The sequence below is a fragment of the Elephantulus edwardii genome, unplaced genomic scaffold, assembly GCF_000299155.1.
Source record: "Elephantulus edwardii isolate Elephantulus edwardi_28Jun2011 unplaced genomic scaffold, EleEdw1.0 scaffold00121, whole genome shotgun sequence".
In the NCBI taxonomy this organism is placed as follows: domain Eukaryota; kingdom Metazoa; phylum Chordata; class Mammalia; order Macroscelidea; family Macroscelididae; genus Elephantulus; species Elephantulus edwardii.
Window position 1 is genome coordinate 4,649,455 of NW_006399871.1, and position 18,209 is coordinate 4,667,663.

At 49.0% G+C, this 18,209-nt stretch overlaps 1 protein-coding gene across 1 annotated transcript in view; it reads left to right on the forward strand.

Annotated features, from left to right (window-relative positions):
* FYCO1 (FYVE and coiled-coil domain containing 1) overlaps positions 1-17,327 on the forward strand; it is a 72,278-nt gene extending 54,951 nt beyond the window's left edge. Inside the window, exons 14-17 of the mRNA XM_006893047.1 lie at positions 6,261-6,356; positions 10,148-10,358; positions 15,389-15,498; positions 17,252-17,327. Of these exons, the coding sequence (XP_006893109.1) occupies positions 6,261-6,356; positions 10,148-10,358; positions 15,389-15,498; positions 17,252-17,327 (493 nt within the window). The remainder of the gene's footprint in view (positions 1-6,260; positions 6,357-10,147; positions 10,359-15,388; positions 15,499-17,251) is intronic.
* The last annotated feature ends 882 nt before the right edge of the window (positions 17,328-18,209 follow it).

The following is an 18,209-nucleotide window of genomic DNA, read 5'->3' on the forward strand; positions in this document are numbered from 1 at the left end:
CTCTCCGCATCTTCATTTCAACCTGGTGCCTCCTTTTGGCGGAATTCTCCTGACATATCGGGGATGGATCCCCGATAAGGGGCCAGGATTTTAGCTAGCTGGCTAACTCTCTCACCCAATCTTTAAGAAAACGAGATCATACTGATTCCTTAGTGACAGAATAACAACCCAAGACCCATCCAAGGCACGTCTAAGAGACAGTTGACCAAGAGGAGACCAGGAAGAGGAGCCCTGGCTGCTTTCGTCTTTCTCAGCCACATGTGAATCTGAAGAATGAAGAGAACCGGAAACAGTAGATCTTGTTTTAAAAACATTAGTAGCTTTATTGCAGTGCAGTCAACTTAGGATGAGCTGCAAATAATTAAAGTGGAGAATAGAAGTGTGTGTATGTGTGTGTATTGTTGTTGTTGTTGCTGTTGATTGCCATCGACTATGACTCATACCGACCCTATGAACAAAAGGCCTGAAGTCTTTCTATAACTATCAACATTTACCAAAGTTCATATGGTTTCCAGAGGCATGTTGTTTAGGAAGTGGATGCCACTCTCAAGTATATGTAAGATATGTATGTATATGTGTGTGTGTGTTTTGATAGATAGATAGATAGATTGATAGACAGACAGACGTGTTGCAAGGAGGAACCAGTCCTTGGAGACAGACGTCATGCTTGGGATGGTGGAGGGACAGCGCAGGAGAGGAAGCTCCTTTATGAGATGGATTGATTCAGTGACTGGGGTAATGGGAGTAAGTGTGTCAGAGACAGTAAGGTTGGCACAGGATAGAGCAGGGTTCAGAGCTGTTGTACATAGGGTCGCTGTGAGTCGCAGGCGACTCGACAGCACATAACAGATATTTATACACACACTTGACATTGCATTGCACAATATAGTAGACATATTTATCACCCCAAAAGTTTCCCTATGCTCCTCTTACCACCTCCTAGGCAAATACCGATTTACTTGTGGTCCTATAGTTTCGATTTTTTTTTCTAGAATTTTATATAAATGGAAATAATATTGTACATCCTCTTTCACTTTGCTTCTTTCTCTCAACATGATTAGTTTGAGATTCATCGGTGATATTGTGGGTATTAGTAGGTTGTCCCCTATTCTGTTTGTGGATATTTTATCTATATCTTGTTGACAGATATTGGGGTTGTTTCCAAGTTTAAGTTCTTAGAGTTACAAGAGCATTCCGTGCACGCGCGTTTCAGTTCCCTTGGGTAAATACTTAGCTGAATGGTCAGGTTGTATGAGAAGCAGTGTTTAAGAAAGTGCCAAAATCATTCCCAGAGTAACTGCGCTGTGAGAATACTGACCAGACCGCGGACTGCCAAAAGGACAACTGACCTGAGGGTGTGCAACCCGGGTGCTCCTCAGAGGCAATGGTGGTGAGACGGCATCTCACGTGTTCTGGGCATGTCGTGAAGAGGAGCCAGTGCTTGGAAAGATAGAGTCCCCAACAAAGACCCTCCGCGGAATGGACTGGCCCTGCGATTCCAACAGTGGGCGTAAGCACAGCGGAGATTGGGAAGGAGAGGCAGGGACTGTCTCAGCTTCCATCTCATCTTTGATCATTTTCTTCTTAATTGATTCTGAAGTGGAACCTTGGTTATGTTCTCCTGGGATATTTCAAACAGAAAAACACCAGCACCCTTCCAGAGGCTGACACCAGATGTCAATGAAGCCCAGCCTGTATGCGTGGCAGGTTCCTCGAGAGTGACCATCCTGGAGGCGTGTGAGCAAGTTGGTGGACTGTGTGTGCTCCAAGAAAGCTGACCCGACCACAGGCTCTGGGCAGAAACCCAGCCGGAAAGGGTGGCCCTGGCCTTCCAGGAGCCACGCGAGGCCACAGTGGCTAGGGCAGGCGGAGAAGGAAGGTCAGTTGCAGGCCATGAGTCTCATTGTTTCTGAGAGAATTACCTCAACAGCAACTAAAAGAAATGGTTGAAGAGATGGAGTCACTGGATGGTGCGGTGGTTAACAGTCATGACTGCTGATGGAAAGGTTGAAGGTTCAAGTCTACTCAACACCTTGGTGTGGTTCTGGTTCCTTAAAATCATCCATTGAAAACCTTGTGGAGCAAAGTTCTGTTCTCATACATGACGTCCCCAGGAGTGAAAAGAAAAATTTCCATCTCGACTGCTTTTCTTGGTTTGATTTGGGGGAAAGATTTTATTTCTAATAGGAGATTGAGTGCCCTCTAGTGGCCTTGATGTCGTTCCCTGTCATTCTCAAACCTTGACATTCTCTAATAGTTACTCTTTTTTTAAAAAAAGCAAACTCAGTGTTGTTGAGGCCAGAAGCTGAAAATCAAGAAGACAGCCGACCACACCGTGTCTCCAGAGTAGACTCCTTCTTTGCCTCTTCCGGCTTCTGATGGTGGTTGTTCCCAGTCCTGGATGTTCCTTGTTTACAGCTGCGTCACTCCAGTGTTTCCCTGTCTTCTTCCTTCTGTGGTGTTTTTGTTTTGTTTTTTATAAACAAGGACAAGAGTCATATTATTCTATCCTCCATTATAACCTCATTGTAACTACTTGTATCTGCAAAGACCCCACTTCAAGCCCGGTCCCTTTCTTTTGTTCTTGAACCCACAGCTGCCCTCCAGGCAGCAGCGTGAAGCCGGCCTGGCTCTGGGCTCTTGATCGCCAGTCAGTCCATCTTGGTGAGGCTCTTCCTTTCGCTGATTCTCTACTTTGCCATCATCTGACATACTTTGGACATGTTGTAAGGAGGGACGACAGGTCCTTAGAGAGGGACGTCATGCTTGGGAGGGTGGAGGGATGGTGCCAGAGGGGAAGACCCTCTATGAGGTGGATTGATTCAGTGACTGGGGTAATCGGGATGGGTGTGTCAGAGGCAGTGAGATTGGCACAGGACAGAGCAGGGTTTAGGGCTGTTGTACATAGAGTCACTATGAGTTGCAAGCGACTCAGTGACACACAACAACAACAACAACATATTCCTTTTAAACAGTTCTTTCCCTCATCTGTTTCAGTGCCATGTACATTATTTATCCCTTTTTTTTTTTTTAGTTTCCTCCCAACCCCCATGTCAGTGGCATTATGTAATATTTGTCCCTTTGACTGAGATATTTCACTCAGCATAATGTCCTCCAGAGTCATCCATTTTATATAGTATTTCATGAGTTCCTTGTTTTTCAGTGCAGCATAGTATTCCATTGTGTGAATATACCACAGCTTCTCTATCCATTTGTTTGATAATGGGCACTTAGGTTGCTTCCGACTCTTTGCTATTGCGAACAATGCAGCAATAAACATAGGCGTTGGGGAGCTCTGGTGGCCTAGTGGCAAGAAGCTGCACTGCACTCCCAGAGGAACACGGTTCGAATCCACCAGATGCTCTGCCGGAGAAGGAGGCGTAATATCCTCCTGTACCAGTCAGATCTGATTTGACGGTACACGCACACAAAATAAAAATAAAAAAATTAAAAAAAAAATAAATAAACATAGGCGTGCATGTACACACTGTTTTTCACACTAGATCTTTCCCATTTCCTTTATCCATCCCTCCCTCTACCCATCAAATTGTGCAACAGTGTGATTAACCCCCCTCATCCTCGCCCCTCTGCTGTCACCCCTCCCCACTTGAATCCCATACCCGTTTTGCAACTTACTTTCTATTTATACAATGGTCTCATACAGTATTTGTCCTTATGGGACTGAGTTAGTTCACTTAGCATATTGCACTCCAGTCCCTCCCAAGTCATGTAGTAATTTTCAAAATCATTGTTCCCACCTGCTGCATAGTAATCCATCATGTGAATGTACCACAGTTTCTCAATCCATTCAATTGTGAACATAGGCCTGTTTCCATGTTCTTAGACTGTGAATAACACTGTTACGAACATTGGTGTACAAATCTCTGTTTGTGTCTCATTTCTCATTTTCTTGGGGTAGATTCCAAACAGTGGAATAGCTGGGTCATACAGAATTGCTATGTTCACCTTTTTTATGAAACACCAAACTGCCTTCCAGTGTGGTTGTACCATTTTACAATCGCACCAACAGTGTTTAAGAACTCCTATCTCTCCACATCTTCTCCAACATTTATTACCTGCTGCCTGTTAAACTTTACCACTGCTACTGGAGCGAGAAGTTATTGTTTTGATTTGCATCTCTCTTACTGCCAGTAATTTTGATCGTTTCTTCATGTGTCTGTTGGCCATCCAAATATCTTCCTCTGTGAAAGGTCTTTCCATATCTTTTGTCCATTTTATAATTGGGTTACTGATACTCTACTTTTTCAAACCACTGGTCATTGTGTTGTTGTTTTTTTAAGGTATTTGCAATGAATGTATTAATGATTGTGCAAAATCCAGTTCTTGATGTAGGTTTCCTCTTCAGCAGACTTGGGGAGTCGAGTTGGTTGGCCTTGGAGATCTCTAAGAGAGTCTAGGACGCTGGAAAGAGCATGGAATCTGGGCATCCGGCATCTGGGTGTGTGATCTGGCCCAGCCCCTGCTCTCCTGCTTTCGCCAGTACTTCCATCAGCAAAGTGAGGAGACTGCCTTCCACCACTGTTTCCTAGAGGATCTTCTGATGCTAACTAGTTCGGTAGATGTTAAAAATGTCCTGTGGGCAAATAGAAAATAGGGACAGCTTGACTCAGTGCTTTTGCATTGGTTCCATCTCATAGCTGACCCTCCAGGGTTTCCAAGTTGATAAATCACAGTGGGAAGAAACTGCCCATCCTTCTCCCAAGAAGCCGCTGGTGGACTCAAACTGGTAGAGACACACAGCCTTTAGGTTAGCTCAGCTCAGAATGGATTATGCCACTAGAACTCCCTTCCACAGTCAACACTCTTGACATCAGCAGCCAGGAAATGAAAAGACATATTGCATTGGGAAAGTCTGCTGTCAGTGACCTCGCCAAAGTACTGAAGAGCAATGGCATCGGTCTGGAGACTAAGGTGCACCTAATACAGCCCATGGTCTTTGAAATCACTTGCTATGCATCAGAGAGTTGGACAGTGACTAAGGATGATAGAAGATTGATGCCTTTGAGCTGTGGTACTGGAGAAAAATATTGAATATACCAAGGGCTGCTAGGAGAACAAACAAAAGTCCATCTTGGAGGAGGTGAAATCAGGCTGCTCCTTGGAGTCAAGGATTCTGAAGTTCGTCTGACATACTTTGGACATGTTGCAAGGAGGGACCAGTACTTGGAGGGGGCTTGGGAGGGTGGAGGGACAGCACAAGAGAGGAAGACTCTCTATGAGATGGGTTGATTCAGTGACAGGGGTAATGGGGGTAGGAGTGTCAGAGACAGTGAGATTAACACAAGATAGAGCAGGGTTAGGGCTGTTGTACATAGGGTCGCTATGAGTCACAGGTAACTTGATGGCACATAACAACAACAAAGGTATAAGAGGGAGCTCTTGTGGCCTAATGGTAAGGAGCTATGCTGTCAACACAAAGACACATGGTTCAAATCCACTAGTTGTTCCTTGGGAGAAAGATGGACAATCTCCTCCTTGTGTGATTTACTACATTCTGAAAACCCACTGGAGGGTGAGCTATGCAATGGGACCAACTCGATGTTATTTAACATCAATGACGGAAATGTAATAGGCCTCTTTACTGCAAGGCTTCTTGGGGTTTAATGCTTAACATACACTGACTTTCTAAAAGGGAGAGACGAGATGCTGTGTCCCCCACCTTCACCCAGGAGATGTTCCGTGGAGAGTACTGTGGGAGCCATGACCCAGTGCACTGCCACGGTAGCTCCTGTCCTCGGTTCTCTGCGCAGCTAAGTGTGTCTTTTGAAGGGAAGCGGTGTGTACCTGGCCCTCGCACTCTCTCTTGCCTCATCAGCTCCAGGCACCTGTGTTTATACCTCCTGGAGATGGTCTAGTGGACACTTCTCCAGTCGGGAGCTGGAGCTGAAAAGGCAGGAATCGGTGGTATCCGTCACCTACTCCGGTGGCAGCGGCTCTCCTGGCACTGCCTAGGAGCGGGTTGAGCATGGGTATGATCACTGTGCACCCACCTACCTCTCAGGAAGACGAGGAGTGTGGCTGCAGCCTTCTCCTTGTCCACTCCTGCCCCCTTGGCCCTGGCTCTGTGGCCTTTCCCTCAGAGACTGCTGTGCGTATGAGGCTCTGTGCAAGAGTCCATCACAGCCTCCATGTCTGAAGGACTCCTCAGGCATGTCAGGGTGGCTCCAAGACCACAAAGCCTTGGACCTCAGGATGTGGGTGCTGATGGCTGGATAGTGACGTTCCTGTTTGTCTTTCAGGGATAACACATCGAGCTCGCTCACCCCGGAGGACGCTGAGGACATGCCTGTGGGTCAGGACACGGAAATCTGCCTGCTGAAGTCTGGAGAGCTGATGTGAGTGGCAGGTGACTGAGCGGGGCGCCCACATTTGGACCCCCGAGAGAGGAGCACCAGCTGGCAGTGGCCTTTCCCAAGCCAGAGCTGGACCCTGAGGCCCCCTTGGTTCCATTGGTCACTTTCCTTTTTTTTGGCGTGTGTACCATCAAATCGAATCTGACTGGTGCAGGAGGAGACTGTCCCTCCTTTCTCCAGCAGAGCATCTGGTGCATTTGAACCACATATCTCTGGGATTGCAGTGCAGTTTCTTGCCACTAGGCTACTGTTACTTTTCTTTTTAAGATAAAATTGCCATACAGTATATGTCACCTTTTACAGTGGACCATGCTCGGACAATGCAGTCATGCAGTTTCAACCACAGAGACCCTCCCTCTCCCCATTCCCAGTACTTTCTTGAAAACAGCTCTGTTATATTTATTTCCTTATTCTAAGAACAGTCATTTTTGAAGGCTAGGTAATTAGGGATAAGCAAACCTCTCTGATGTATAACCTTCCTTATGCGTGTATATTTTTAAATATAAATATTCTTATAAATTTCAGAAACTATGTTGTTGTTGTTGCTGTTGTTGTTGTTGCTGGGTCCTGCCACATTGAGGATGACTCGTAGCCGTCCCGTGAACGGCAGGTCTGACCCCTGTCCTGTGCAGCCCTCACCGTCTCTGACCCTCTCTACCCCACGGCTGCAGTCACCGTGCCAGCCCACCTGGTTGAGGCTCCTCCTCTCCTCTGCCGTCCCTCTGCCCTTTCAAGCATGATGTCCCTCTCCAAGGAATGGCCACATCTAGCAACATGCCCAGACTATGTAGTTGTATGCTGTTGGCTCAGAACTGACTGAGAGCTGACCCTCTAGCCGTTTTTCAGGACCTATAAACAGAAGGAAATAAGATCATTCACCTTTCTCTTACAGAGCAGCTAGTGGGCTCGAACTGCCTGCCTTTGGGTTGGCAACGCTATTCCTAACTAGGCCACCAGAGCTCTTTTATGTAGCTCTTTTATAGCGTGAATATTGTCTCATTTCATTAACCGTTTTTCTCTAGTGTTGTGTCCAGTGGCTACATAATAGTCACTGAATAGATTGATTCCTTCACAGATCCTTGATCCTTCACAGTTCAGTGCCTACTATGTGCTAGGCAGTGTTCTAAGTGTTCAGAGTACATCAGTGAAAAAAGCAGACCAGGATCTCAGCCCTCAAGGAGCTTGTATTCCATCAGGGGCTGACGGTCAAAATAAATAGATGTAAGTAAATGAATTATATAGTGTATTAGAAGGTGATGTCATTGAGGGTCTGCCTCTCTTGCACTGCCTTGAACTTGAAGCCACCTTCAAGAAAACCACCTGAGAAAATGAGGCTGGAAGAGGGCTTACTGGCCCAAGGCCACACCGATGCTAAGTGGCTGCTCAGCCTAACTGGCCACCTCTGCACCTGGCAGAAGGGGGAGCCACTGAGCCTCAGAGGAGCCTTCAATGGGCAGAGTCTGATTCCCTCCCCACGCCCATCCATTGCACTTCTCAGGGAGTTTCCCCATCATGAGGCAGGTGCACCTCTGTTTTGTACACGGAGAAATGAGAGGCAGGGGCCAGAACCGAGTGCCCCTGGCTCCACACTGCAAAGATTTCCTATCTTTGGGGAGGATCTCTGGGTGGATCCTGCAGAGAGTCCCCAAGGCAGGAAAATTCTTGACTGCTACACGTTTGGAATGATCTGACAAGGTTCTCAAAGACCGAAACGTGAAAAGGAAGGCTTCACTGAACGGTCACAAATATTCCCTTTTTTAAAAAATAATTTTTTTATTGTGCTTTGAGTGGATAGGAATGCTTTTCTGGGACACTTCTCATGTCTGCCTCATGAGTCAGAACCAGAGGCACAGCCTCGACAAGCTGCACCCACCCCACCCCCAAACCAGTAGGACCCCCCCTGCCTCCTCTTCAGGATGAGGAGTTCAGGAGAGTCACTTCGCTTCAGGATGAAGAGTTCAGGAGAGTCACTTCTGCTTCAGGATGAAGAGTTCAGGAGTGTCACATCTAAGCAAAGAGCAGGATGCCCACTTGGAATCTTGCAGTGGCCCCAAGTTTCCACTAGAGAAGGGTTGGAGGTTCCTAAAGATGGAACTCGGCCTTCTGCTGGCGCTGACTAGGTCAGAAGTGGAGGCAGGAGACTGGCAGCAGAGAACGCCAGAGGCTGAGCAGCAAGGCAGCTTCTGAAGAACCTCAGAAAGCTGAGGCCTCCCCGCTTGCTCCCTGTCCCTGAGGGGCTTCGAGCAGCTGGGGGCCAGGGGCCTAGGGAGTCCCACAAGAGCAAAGATTGTCCTTTGTACGTTTTACTTCTGTTTCCCCTGTGCCCAGCATCTCAGCATCAAAATGAGGATTCTTAACAACTGGACTGATAGGCAACATCATGGTGGATGGAGAGGAGATTGAAACCAACAGCTTCATCTGACTTGGATGCACAGCTACCACCCTTGGTACTAGCAGTCAGGAAATCAGATGTGTTGCACTGGGAAGATCTGCAGTTAGGGACCTCCTCAGATTATTGAGGATTAATGAGGTCAGTTTGAAGACTAAGGTGCGTCTGATTCAAGCCATGATCTTTCCAGTCACCTACTAATGCATCTGAGAGCTGGACAATGAATAGGGAGACAGAAGAAGAATTGATGCCTTTGAGCTGTGGTGGAGAAGAATGCTGAATATCCCATGAGTGGCCAACGGAACAAAGAGATATGTCTTGAAGAGGGTGCAGCCAGAGTGCTCTTTGGAGGCAAAAATGATAAAGTTTCACCTCACGCACTTCAAGCATGTTGCTAGGAAGGGGCTGCTGCTTGGAAGGGGACATGATGCTCGCAAAGGCAGAGGTTTGGCTCAGGAGAGAAGACCCTCAACCAGGTGGATGGACATGGTGACTCACACAATGGCTCTAGTGTGTCGGGAAGCATGTGGGTGGCACAGCATGGGACAGGGATCAGATCTGTTGTTCAGAGGGTCTCCATGGGTCATACTCTACTGGATGGTACCTAACGACAACATCAGTCATAACACTCATAGGAGACAAACCGGAAATCTCTGGGTGGTGCAGACAGCATGCTCACTCACTGTTAAAGGTCAGAGGTCCAAGTCCATTCAGAATTGCCTCAGAAGAAAAGCCTGGTGATTTACTTTTTAACAGTTTACCATTGAAAATCCTATGGAGCAATGAATGGAAATCCAAAAATCTCTGTAAACTTTCATTAAAATAAATTAAAAAGAAAAAAAAAAGAATACCTTTCACATGATGCAGAAAAAGTAGATCTCTATACAAAGAAAGAAAATACGTACCAGAAAATAAAGAAGTTGCTTTTTCTTTTTTATTTATTTCTTTTTCAAAATAATCCTGGGGAGCTCTGGTGGCCCAGTAGCAAGAAGCTGTACTGCAATCCCAGAGATACACGGTTCGAATCCACCAGATGTTCTGTTGGAGAAGGAGGGACATTCTCCTCCTGTACCAGTCAGATCCGATTTGACGGTACACACACAAAAAATAATAAAATAAATTTTCAAAAATCCTATGGAGCACATTTTATTGGACACATGGGGTCAACATAAGTTAGAAACAGTTTTACAGCTGGTTCAGTAGACAAGCTAGCAGATGGTATATTCTCAAAAAGTGCGTGCACATCATTTTCCTCCCCTGATTAAGCCTCTTCCCCAGGGTTTGGCCTGCAGGGGTTTCCGGCCACCTCTGAGCTTCTAGCCAGTAGACCCAGACAAGCAATTTGTTCTTCTAACCAGGCCCGTCCCTGCATTTTCTGTTGCAGGATAAAGCTGCCACTCACCGTGGAAGAGATCATCGGTTTTGGAGAGGGCAGCAGGGAGCTGTTTGTGAGGTCCAGTACCTACAGCCTGATCCCCATCACGGTGGCCGAGGTCGGCCTCACCATCAGCTGGGTCTTCTCCTCAGACCCCAAGAGCATCTCCTTCAGCGTGGTCTTCCAGGAGGCAGAGGACACACCCCTGGATCAGTGTAAGGTAAGGCCAGGGCCCCCTGCCTGCAGGTGCCTAACTCTCTCGCTCCCTTACTCAACTCCAGGTTGCCTGGGCGGACTTTTCCTTGAGTTGAAGTCTTAGCTTTCCCTGCACTTTGCTGGACAGGCCTTACCAGGAGCGTGAAGGTCAGTCCTAGGTTCCTGCTCCATAGAGGCGAGGAACCAGGGTGAAAAGGCCACTGAGCCCTGTCCCACGGAGTGGATGAAGTGCTTGGGTTTGTCCACTTGAGGAAGGAAAAGGACTGGAGGCTCAGGAGAGCTGTCCTCACGTGTCTAAAGGTCTCTCTGGCAGACAGGTTCCGTGTGACTGTGTGATGATCATAGGTGAGACCTAGCTGTGGGCCTCCGTTTAAGAGTCATTTCGAACAGCTGTGCACAGGCCTGGCTTACCTTCCTGATGGTGACATCTCTGTGCCCAGTGGTAATCAGATAGCATTAGATGGGATATTCAGCATCTCACTTCCAGAGTGCTTGAGCTTGAAACCTTGGCAGATGATTAAGTCACGGACTCTGAAGGCATTTTAGACACAGGACATTGACAGTGGCCTGGACTGTAATTCTCGGCTTTGGCCGCACGTTAGAAACCCCTGGGGAACTTTGAAACACTCTCCAGAGCCCTACAGCTGACTCTCCAGGGCTGGGACCCAGATATCCCCACCCGAGGCCAAAACACAGCCAAGGTTAAGACCAAGGTTTAGATCAAGGGGATGGAAGTCACAGGAGAAAGGATGGCGTGGAAGCCAGAACACACATAGACTAAAACTCCATGGATTCAGTATGGGGTGCGGAAAACGGAGACTCTGCCTGGGCTCTGAATCCCATGCCCAAGTCTCTGTGGGGAGAAGGCGACAGGTAGTTAAGGGAGAGGGAACATGAGCTCATTCAGTTCATCTTGAGTGGACAGAATGGTCAGAGAGGGTCAGAAATGCGAATCTTGTAAATGGTTAATGTAGGTGCAGAAATCTCCAGCTTATACAAATGATTCAAACCACCATAAGGATTTTGATGTCAAAGCAATGCGAAGTCATGGACTAAAGCTTGTGTGAGGTCTGTTGCTGTTTTCTCTATTGGTCCCTCTGCATTCAGTCCACCAGGCCCCTGGGATGAGGAAGGTACAGGCCGAAGACCGGCTAGGAGTATAGTGCGGCCACACAGCTGTTCTCTGACGACCGCAGACCTGGTCCCCAGTTCTGCTGTTCTGGGCAGGAATGTATTCACGTTTGGGGTTCCTCTCCTGCCGTCCCTGCCTTCTCAGTATTTGATCACTGTAGAAATCGCTCTGTGGTTTCTCCCTTCTTCAAACTCACTATTTTTTAAATAGAATTTTATTTCAATTGTGATTTTTAACGAACATTTACAGAGAAGTTACGTTTTCATTCGTTTATTTTTGCACATTTTACCTACTCGCCCTCCCTTCCCCCTTCCCATTCACTCTCTTTTAAAATACTCATTCACTGTTGTACAATTACCACACACACACACACCCCCCCACACACACACACACCACACACACACACACACACACACACACACACACACACACACAGCCCTTTTTACAATGATAGGTCTCTTATTCTGGGCTATTGTCGTACTTGTAATGCCTTCATTTTAGACAGTTCTTTCTTTCATGTATTTCAGTGCAGTGGTCATCTCTATCCACATCTATCCTATTCTCCTCCCAAACCCAATGTCTGCCTTGCTTTATAACAGTGGTGCTATGCAAGGTTTGTCCTTTTGTGACTGAGATATTTCACTCAGTGTAATGTGCTCCAGGGGCCCCCATGTACAGTGTAATTCCTGTTCTCTTCCCTTGGCCTCATTTATCAGAGTCTTGTGTTCTTTTTCACGAAAGGCCTTTCCTACCCAAGTTTGAAGCCCTTCATTTCTGAAAGGTTCCAGGTCTTCGCTCAGGAGGGCCGATGGCTCGTGGTCCAAGGCTCCACCATGTAGTGTTGGCCCATCTGTGGGTAAATCCCGACTCATCCTGGACACCTCCTGACTCCAGGTCATAGTCCCACTTTACAGCTGAGGTCACTGAGATTCAGAGTCAATGCCTGGGGTCATTCGGTTCGTTTAGTAGCTCCTGACCCAGTGTGCTTGTCTGCTGTCCCTCACCGTCACCTGTGCTGCCGAGCGCTCCCTGCAGGTGTTTAGCTTTCCCCCCTTATTTTCCCCAAGACTTACCAAATGCCTGCATCTTCCCAGACCGGTAAAAACCTGGAGGAGAGGTGCAGGCCTTTGCCATCCCAGGGGCCCACTTACAACTGGGTCCCGCACCTTTCTTGCTCTATTTCTCTCTCTCAGCCGAATCCTCATGGCCCTGGGAGACGCTGTAGTTTCAGCCAGGAGCTTGGAGACGCGGGAGAACCTTCCTAATTTTTGGTGGCCTTCTAGAAATTATTGAAGGAGCAAGGTTGATAGTCTCCTCCCATGCGATTTACTGCCTCTGAAAACCAGTCGTGGGCTCCTCCGTGGTCCTGGCCACACATAACAGTAACCTCTGGAGGTTCCACTACCACCTCTGTCATTCCTCGCGGTGGACACCAGGGGGCAGAAGGAACCCAGACACAGAGTGAGTGAGACCAGCATTATCTTCACCCTTCACTGTCCCCAGCCGTAACCGCTGGGTCGAATGGGAAGTGGGGGTGCTGTTGTAGTTCTGCCTGGAGCCTCCGAAACATGAGCCTGGGGAGCCTGTTTGGAGACGTGTGTCACCAGCATGTTCTCTGGGACCTTCTGTGTGTTCTCCTGACATGCCTGAGCCCAGCAAGAATTGACAGGATGCAGACAGGAGCACGTGGGTTTCACAGTCGTGGAGGGATGTGTTGAGATTCTCCTGCCTCCTCACAATGCAGCGAGAGGCCCCAGCAGCAGATAGATGTGGGTGGTGCGTGACATGATAGTGGATGGGTTTAGGGGTGTGCCCGGGGGGTGCACCCAGCCCAGCTAGGAGATGGTGGCCAGAGGAAGGTCCCTATAGGAGGACACTCCTGGGCCTAATAGTGAAGGGCCAGTCAGACCAAGGAGAAGGCGCTTGGAGAGGGAGAGGGGACATCTGTCAGACGAGAAGTGTGTGGGCTGAGGGGACAGCGGGAAGGCAGCCCCCATCTCCTATCAGACTTTCCTCAGCGGTGGGGGAGCTGCCAGTTACCTCTTTCCTGGGATTCTTAGTCCTTCAGGAGAGAACCCGCAGAGGTGCCTGCCACGGAATGCAAGCAGTGGGTTCTCAGTAAGGTTCTGTGTGCTGCTTTGCCCCCATCTCCTCCTCCTGCAGGCATTGTCTTGGGTCATTCTGCTCCTTCCTTCTCATGCCAGATGAGTGGACGGTCGGGCCAGGGACCCAGCCATTCTCTCTCCCCCACGTGGCTTTCCTCGTGACTTCTCTTTGACCCAAAGGCTATTTCTACCAGTTTCTGCGGCATCACCGCCAACTCACAGCGACTCCAATCTGTGTCACAGTAAAGCCGTCTTCATGGGCTTCCAGTGGTGGGGTTCTCTTTTTCTGTCATCTGGCCGCCTTCCAAAGTGTCTCTTAAAGCAAACAAAACTAGGTGCCGGTGAGCTGATACCAACTCAGCCACTCTCCCCTGGTCTCTGAGGCCGTAAACCTTCATTGAAGGGAACTGCCTCCTATTTCTTCCTCAGTGTGTCTGGTGGATCTGAACCACTGACCTTTTGATTAACAGGCCAACACATTATGTGTCACGCCACCAGAGCTCCTTGAGATGCCTCTGTGTGCATTCACACGTCCCAGCCTTTTGATGAGCTGTTGAGAGCATGAACTATTTGCACTATCAAGGGTTATTCCAAAGTACGTTACTTAGCTTTTAAAAGAATTTGGGATTTACCAACAATCTGTTACTGATTTAATTTCATCATGGTCAGAGAAATGTATTTTGTGTAACTCAGAGCCTTTTGAATATGTTGAAGCTTTTATTTGTTTTCTTTTTAAAAGCCTGTGATCTTAGTAGGGGGCTGTTCCGAGTGAGTGTGAACTTATGCTCTGCTGGCCTGGGGTGGAGTATTCTATAAATGTCTGGGTCAAGTTAGCTGATGGTTGTTCTCTAAGTCTTTTAGACTTCATTGATTTCCCATCTACTTGACCCATAAGTTATGGAGTGGGTGTTGTTGTTGTTATGTGCCGTCAAGTCACCTGCAACTCATAGTGACCCTATGTACAACAGCCCTAAACTCTGCCCTTTCCTGTGCCAGTCGCACTGTCTCCAATACACCCATCCCCATTACCCCAGTCACTGAATAATCCACCTCACAGAGGGCCTTCCCCTCCTGCGCTGTCCCTCCACCCCCCCCAAGCATGATATGGAGTGGAGCGTATTGAAATTGCCAACTGTAATTATGAATTTTCCTGTTTCTTTGTGCAATCACTTGTCACTTCATGTACTATGAAACTGTCATTAGGGGAAAATATGTAGATTTCTTATTGATGATCGATGCCTTCATTATGAAGTCTAAAGTCCATTTGTCTCCAGTGGATACTGGAAGTCCAGCTTTCTGTTTGCTAGTGCTCACATGTTGTTGTTGTTGTTGTTGATGATTGCCTTGAGTCCAGCACGACTCATAGCGACCCTATGACAAAAGTCCTGAAGCCCCTCTACAACTATCGACATTTATCAAAAGTCATAGTTTCCGGAGGCCTCTTGTTTAGGAAGTGGATGCCGCTCCTGCTTCCAAGTGCTCACATAGTACCTCTTTTCCCATCCTTTTAATCTCTTTGCCTCTTTACATTTCAATTGCACTTCTTGCCAGCAGCATAGGGGGTTAGGTCTTGTTTCGTGTAAACGTAGAAGCTCTGACTTGTAAGTGAACCATTTAGACTACTGACATTTCATGTGATTGTTTACAAGGTTGCATTCAAGTCTATCATCATAATTTTATTTTTAATTTACTGGTATTTTTTTTGTTCCTTTTCCCTCTTTTCCTTTCCTCTTCCCGAGAATGCATGAGGCCTCCTTCTCCATGACACCTGGGTTTTTTTGTCCGTTTTTCTTCTAGGTCCTCATTCCCATGACCCGCTGTAATTCCCACAAGGAGAACATCCAGGGCCAGCTCAAGGTCCGCACACCCGGCATCTACATGCTCATCTTCGACAACACCTTCTCAAGGTAAGGCCTCCCTCACCAGCCTGCGGATGAGAACCCAACCACCACCACCACCACCACTCTGCCTCCTGTTCTCACAGTGCTCAGAGGTGAACTTTAAAAGCCAATCTTTGAACTGTCAATAAGTTAGTAACAATTTTTAGACCCCTATCCTGTGGTGTTCCTATTTCCTGTTAGAGATCTTGTAACGCACAGGTTACCACCTGAACAGTCTTCTAAGTGGCTAAGTATGTTCCAGGTGGCTCGGCTTGTCTTGGCTCAGGTAAACCTGACAGCACAGCACCTGCGTATGGTTGGAACTGTCTCTCACATCACTGCTGAAGGGAGTGAGAACCAGAGGGAGAAGAGTGACGTGCCCACGTCAAGCAACACACGTGGGGTGGAGCTCGATTTGAAGCCAGGCAGCCGGCTCCAGGGTCTCTAACCACCCTCCTCTCCTACCTCTAAGGTTCAGATTCCTCTTGCCCAGCCCAACAGAGGAGCTTAGTAAATGAAGTGGAGGGATGAAGGAGAAGTCTGAGATGAGCAGGACTGAGGCTGTCACAGGAAGAAGGATGGATTCGGAGTCAGCCACAGGGCTGGGAGTCTAAGTCTGGGGAAGGGAGGAGGTGGGGTCTGGAAAGTGGAAATGTGAGGAGAAAAGCTGGAGGGGTGGCTGGAAAGAGATAGGGAAGGGGCCCAGCAGTGGTTGGGCCAGGGGCCCCTCCTTCAGGAAGACATAGATAGGGGAGGGGAGGTTAGGGTTACTGGGGGCCCATCCCTCTTTATGTTTTCTGGCCTCAGCAAAAGCCCCTTTAACTGGGGCTACATGTTCAACACCTCTTCCAGCCCTGACCAAGTCCCTTCCAGGGAATACACTACACATCTGCACACCCTGCCCCATCCCCTGGGCTTTTAGCAGACTGACTGGGCAGCACACTCTAGGGAAAACCTTTGTCACCCTCCGGGGCCCGTGGCCGAGGGCAGTCATCCACGGAGGGGCTGGGCAGGGGCAGCCAAGCATCCACCTCAGAGATAAGCACACCCCAGCAGCAGGCCTTCACGGGCACAGGCTGCGGCCCTTCGTGGGTGGCAGGACGGCACAGTGCTTAGGAAGCTCGGTTGGGGTCAGTCAGGCATGGGCTCTGCTCTTCCCGCTGTGGCTCGCCAGCCGTTTCCTCCTTTGTCGTGACAGGAAGCACTGTCACCACCTCCCTGCTCCTCACTCAGGATTGAGAGAGCCCGAGGTGAGGCATGCTGACGGCAGAGCACAGGCTGAAACCTCAGGCCTGCTCCCCGTTATCATGGGGAAGACGACAGTATTGCCTCAGAAGGTTACAGTGTTCAGACCCACTGGAGTCATTTCACAGCAAGACCCGATGGTAATGGCATCCACACTGTCTTCCCGTCGCCCGCCCTGTCTGCTTGCATGGTGCAGTGATGACCACTACCATTTCAGAGCAGAGGGATGAAGGACCACGGATGCCTCCCGGGGACCAAAGGGCTTTTCCGCCCCTAAGTCCTGGAGAGGCCATGGAGACAGCCCGAGGTCCCCTGACCATCTCTCCACAGGGAGAGAACTCTGCCGGCCAGACCGCAGATGGCGTGAGGGCTGTGGATGAGACCTGCCCTCACGTGGGGCCCGGCCCGCAGAGCGCCTGTCCCGATGCCCCTTCACCCGCGCTCCCACGCAGCCCAGAGGCCCCACGAGCAGCCTCCGCCCTCGGCCTTTCAGTTCTCAGAGTAACACTTTCCTTTCACATTTCTGTTTTCTCAGGTTCGTCTCCAAGAAAGTATTTTATCACCTGACGGTTGACCGACCTGTCGTCTATGATGGAAGCGATTTCCCGTAGCTGCAGGCGACAGGATCTTAACCGCTTTGTTTTAGTCACAGGAAACACTACTCTTCCTCACCTGTCACATTTCGTTCACAGGAAACACTACTCTTTCTCCTCACAAGGCACATAAAACACTTTTTTAAAAAGAAAGAAGAAAAAAAAAAGGCAGCCTTCCTGAGCCGTGGTGTCCCCGCACTGCCTGCTGTCTGCCCGGCACAGCTCTTAGCTCCGTAGCCTTTAAGAACTCAAGCAGCTTTTCCACTGATTCAGAAACCAGCTGTCCTTTACCCAAAGGGACCTCTGCCAAAGGTTTGAACTCTCAGGAGACCTGGGAGCTTGGCTGGTTAGGGGCCGCCTCTTGTCGAGGGTTAAATGGAGATCCTGTCTTCTTCCTGTGGAGAGAGGTGCCCTGCTCCACCTAGTCTGGGCCAAGTGTCCTGAGTGACCGTGAGCTGGGGTACCCTGGCCAGACTCTCTGAGTCCCCAGTCTGTCAGAGTCTCGGGTCATCCCTGGAGAAGAGGTCACAGGGCCATCACTGGGCACCAGAGCCCCCTGAGACCCCAGCCGGCCTCCCCCACCCGTCACATCCCAGCCCTCCCTGATCCAGAGCGCAGCCGTTTGGAGTGGCCTCTCAGCTGTAACGTCCCTCCTGGCCCACCTGACCAGGAGCTTCTGTCCTGAGATAAAGGCCTTCACTCAGCCAGGCCTTACAGCATTCGCAGCATTGCCCCCAGAGCAGAACTAGAGACAATCAGAGAAGCAGAAACACCCCCCACCCCACCCTGTACTGTGGCTGCGCAGTGGCCGCAGATGTGCTGCAGTGAGACTGCAGCCCCAGTGCTGGCCCTGTCCACTCCACGGACAGAAGCAGAATCGACACTGCTTCCAAGGCCACT